The sequence below is a fragment of the Fulmarus glacialis genome, unplaced genomic scaffold (assembly GCF_000690835.1).
Source record: "Fulmarus glacialis isolate BGI_N327 unplaced genomic scaffold, ASM69083v1 scaffold30941, whole genome shotgun sequence".
In the NCBI taxonomy this organism is placed as follows: domain Eukaryota; kingdom Metazoa; phylum Chordata; class Aves; order Procellariiformes; family Procellariidae; genus Fulmarus; species Fulmarus glacialis.
The window spans coordinates 1-4,697 of NW_009195183.1; the positions used below are offsets into that span (position 1 = coordinate 1).

Genomic DNA, 4,697 nt, shown 5'->3' on the forward strand with positions numbered 1-4,697 from the left:
GATTCTATGATTCTATGATTCTAAATTAGTAGGGTGCATTTGAAAATCCTACTTAAAAATTCAAATAACTCACCTTCTCTTCAATCATGCATCTTTCCTTGAGCCACTGGTTTAGTATTTCATCCTTAAATGCACCAGTGTTGCCAACTGTACTCTGCTGAATTTTGGCAATTGTTGTAGCATCTTTCACAATTTCAATCATTCCTAGAGAAAACAAGGAAGAAGTTATAAATATTAAATTTATATCAAAGCATAATAAAAATACGCAAAATTGAATTTAAAACTGTGTTTTTTAAATCAACTGCAGAACTTCATGGTTGTGAGCAGAAATTTATTTTACAAGCAGCAGTGGTTCTTGTTCATTCCCAGCTGAAACCAGCCAGAGCTCGTAACTAGCCTGGCATCCTAAAATCCTCCATGAGAATGTAAAACCTTTTAAAATGGAAAGAATCACATGAAGAGTGGGGACACTCTGCATAAGGCTTTTCCCAAGGAGAGGAACTACCTCCTGTCCTGATCCCCTTCAGAAGCCCAGGTACCGTTCACATTCCCACCAGCTTCTCTCCAACTTCACAAATTTGAGGAGCTGAAGAGAAGCTGCAGCATTGCAGCAGCCTAAGGATGCAAGTGTTGCCAGAGCTGTGGCAGAAGAACAGAGCTGGCCCTCCTGCAGTAAATACAATTTAAGCTTAAGTGTGTCTATGCACAAGGTTCAGAAATACCAGTACACAGTGAGGTATAGCAGTGGGATTGCTGGTGGAAAGCACTGGCTGTTGGGGCCCAGAGGTCGGTCCCTAAACTGAATAGATCCTCGCAAAGGCAAATCAGCACAAAAACAAGGACTTGTACTGTTCATACTAACGTGGCGTGCAATGAAGGGGAAGCTAGGGAGAAAAGCAGAAACAGAGGCTGCAACACAACTCTGCACTGTAGCCAAGACTAGCAAATGCAGTCTGCCCTCGTACTGGGCATGCCTGTATGGGGCAAGGTCAGATTTTAGTTGAATTTATTTGGTAACTGGCAAGACTATATATTTTCTTCCTCTGTTTCAAGTTCAACAGTGTCTTCTAGGCAAAAGCCTGGCTTCAGCTCCAGCTCAAAGATAAACAAGCAAACAAAAATATCCCTTTCACCCTAAAGTGATTCAAAGCAGTTTCTGATTCAGTTTCAGCTTGACTCTCTCTCTGAAATGGATTAATTTCTATCTATTTACAGTCCTACCCTTTTGCAATTACTGAATTATGTGCAAATTTTTCAGTAACAGAGTAACAATGCAGTAATCTCTTCCTGCCCCTGCATGGCTGAATTCATGGCTGAATACCCCTGGAGGTATTTCTTGTGTCTTGACAGTGGCCTGGATTTGTTTGTAATAAAAATGTTGTGGAAATATGACCTCCAAAACCCACCGCCAATACCACCAAATTAAAAAGCTCTGCATTCTGTGCTTGTCAAGCTGTTGTTTTCCTCCTGGGAGCGAGCTCCAGATTCCATTCCAGCTGTTGAAAAGGCTTTCCCTGCCTGCGCTCACAAATCTCCCTCTACTGGCCAACAGCTCCTTGATTCCAGGGGAGCGGAGCTGTTGCAGGAGGCATCTACTGCTTCCTGTTGCATTTAAAACTTCTCCCAGCATAGGTATGTTGATTAGCAGTGTGAAAAGTCCCCAGATTTTAAAGCAGCTGCTAATGAAAACACTTCACTGATCATTCTCCGCTGCACTGCCAAAAGAGTGGTATAAAACCTACACAGAATGTTTATTCTGCCCAAGTAAATACTTTAAAGGTATCATGGTAAAAAATGTTATCTGCTGGAATAGTATAGCTTTACTGGCAAATCCTTCTAAATACACACATGCCTCTTGGTAGGTATGGTTAGTCCTAGAGAAGGTTTCAGTAACTGGGATAGAGTATCTCAGCTGGGCTGTATTCAATTGGGAGGAAGTGCAGCAGTAAATGCACTATGCTATGTGTTTCAGGGGATCTGCGGTACTAAAGCAGGTGACTCTTACAGTAAGTGCCAGCTTGAACTTCTTAAATTTGGCAGTGATGCAGCATAGTAAGTAGTGATAATTGCCTCGCAGAGCCAGGAACATATGGCCATGTCAAAGGGAGAGAGAATAGGGTATGATCTTTTACCAGTGATACACAGAAGAGAAAGTTCCTCCTACAGAGGTCTATGTGGCAGCTGCAGTGGAGAGGACGGATGTTTCCAAAATTGCAAACTGCATTGAATGCAGATGTCTTCAACAAACTGAGAAAGCTCTCAGAAACAGGAGGGGATGCCAGCCCCAGATGTAAGACACCTGGCTGTTTCCCTGTGCTCGGTGTAGAAGGGGGTACTGTCTTTATGTCAATACACAGAAACTGCCCCAAGTTCCATGGAAATTATTAAGAGGGAGGGAAGAAGATGCTTGGAAGAAGACCACATATAAATATTGTGAAAGAACATTTCCATGCCATTACTCTTTAGTTTTGTTCCAAACAAGCATAAACTCTACATCGAAGTGTCCCACATTGGGTATTACTAATTTAGGCTGCAGGTATTCTCAGCAAACTGAACAGGAGTCTCTATGTGATTAACCATGCCCCTACTGTGGTGCTGAAAGGATGCTAAATTCTTACATCTCCCCCACGCGTATAGGAAAATAAACAATTATTTCCTTCAGATAAAAGAATGGGGAGTCAATTAAGAATTCAGGAAAGAATATTGAAGTCTGTAACTTGAATATAAGAATGCTAGGATCACCAGCAGAATTCCTCCACCTTCCTCCATTATTTCAATACATGACATTGTCTTAAGATGATTTTAAACAAAATTAAATTAAATCCTAAAAACCTCTCTAAAAAATTAGGTTTGTTATAACGTACCTAAAGGAGAGGAGAAAACCCAACCCTCCTTATATTTACAGTTAGTATTTATATATATAATGTTCCATTTCCTTTATTATTAGAATTCTATCAATACAATTTATTTAATTTTCAAACACTTATATTAGGAGAAAGGAAACTCTTTTGTGTCACACTACCAAGTATTTTATCAGTGAGTTTGGGTTTTCTGCATTGCTGAGGTATCTTGAAGTCAAAAGAAAGGATGATAAAAATTTTATGTGGCAATGGATTTTAGAGAGGAAGTATGTTACAGACATATATTAAAAAGAGTTCTTAATTTTACTGGGACTCAGTTCATTATTCTTCGATCCATAAAGCAAAATATATTACTGAAAAAGAAAAGAACTAAAAAGCTGGAGATCATGGGAGACACATAGCAATATTTATATTATCATTATTTTATCAATCCATGCAGTTACTATCATACTGCCAGCTACACTGATGACAGGAATTAACAAACTTGCTAATTTTACACATGTTCAAACTTTAAGTAAATGACAGAGCTGTGCTTGCTAATCTGTCTCACTGACGCACTGTTTATACCAGCCAAAGTATTTTTTTCAGCACAATAGTTTCATTTGGGTATGGCCAATTTTTCTACACTAAGGAGGCTTTCCTCCAGCCAATCGTTTGAGAACTGCTCAGCAAAACTGACTCTACAGTCAATTCTGTATTATCTGGATACTAGGAAACTGTGCAATGTGGATGTGCTAGGGTACATAATATATGCAAATCCAACCACAAAGAGCCAGTTTGGAGCCATCAGGATGTATAAATTATAAATCAGTTTGGCATTTCTGGATGTAATTGGGACTCTTCCAGAGCTGATCAGCTTGCTCTACACACCATCACACAGTTCTCCAGAAGCTTTGTAAGCAACTACTTGATTTCTCCCACCATGAATTCTAGAAAATAGATCATCTGTGCTGCAGGAACTAATGCCCACTGAGAAATACTGCCTGAGCATCCTGCTGAGTAATGCTGTTGCTTCTACGTAGTATAGGGTATGAAGCTTTAGGTCAGGAAAAAAAACCCCGTAAGTGTTTTGCTATTTTAACTCTTTTTTCTATTTTAAAGTCACTCACTTTCACTGCTTTTTCATACCAAATATCGTTATTAAAGAGAAACTTGCAGCAGGACCCAAACAGCAGGATTTGCACAGGAATCACACTCAGTTAAGCTAGTGCAGCAGTTGAAGGATACCCATCAGAAGGGCAGAAACCATTGCTAAGACGCAACTGAAGGCTGCTCACAGAAAGTGTAATAAACTGCTATTTATCTTAGGACCACAGTGCATACTAGAATACTTCTCCTATACGCAACTTCTGTAACTATGGTATTTTGAATTTCTAATCACAGTAAGTGGGATCACACACCTATTTTGTTCCCTGTAGAAATACAACCATATGGTAACAAACAGAGGTCCAAGGATTCTGCTTCCCAAATGGATTCCATAATTCGAAGAATCTAGTAAAAACAAACGTATACACTAAGTTATTTCAAATTATTTGGACATTACTTATTACTCACACAAATAAGACTACCCAGACTTCTGAGATGGGGCTAAACTTACTTGTCTATTTGTGCTGGTTTTGGCTGGGATAGAGTTAATTTTCTTCATAGTAGCTAGTATGGGGCTATGTTTTGGATTTGTGCTGAAACTAATGTTGATAACACAGGGATGTTTCCGTTATTGCTGAGCAGTGCTTACACAGAGTCAAGGCTTTTTCTGCTTCCAACCCCACTCTACCAGTGAGGAGGCTGGGGGTGCACAAGGAGTTGGGAGGGGAAAAAGCCGGGAACGCCGACACC

At 39.9% G+C, this 4,697-nt stretch overlaps 1 protein-coding gene across 1 annotated transcript in view; it reads right to left on the reverse strand.

Moving 5' to 3' along the window:
• Positions 1 to 73: 73 nt before the first annotated feature.
• PIK3CG (phosphatidylinositol-4,5-bisphosphate 3-kinase, catalytic subunit gamma) overlaps positions 74 to 4,697 on the reverse strand; it is a gene marked incomplete at its 3' end in the record, with an annotated part of 19,218 nt that continues 14,594 nt past the window's right edge. Inside the window, exons 6-7 of the mRNA XM_009588024.1 lie at positions 4,262 to 4,352; positions 74 to 204 (exon numbers count right to left, since the gene is read on the reverse strand). Coding sequence (XP_009586319.1) covers positions 74 to 204; positions 4,262 to 4,352 — 222 coding nt within the window. The remainder of the gene's footprint in view (positions 205 to 4,261; positions 4,353 to 4,697) is intronic.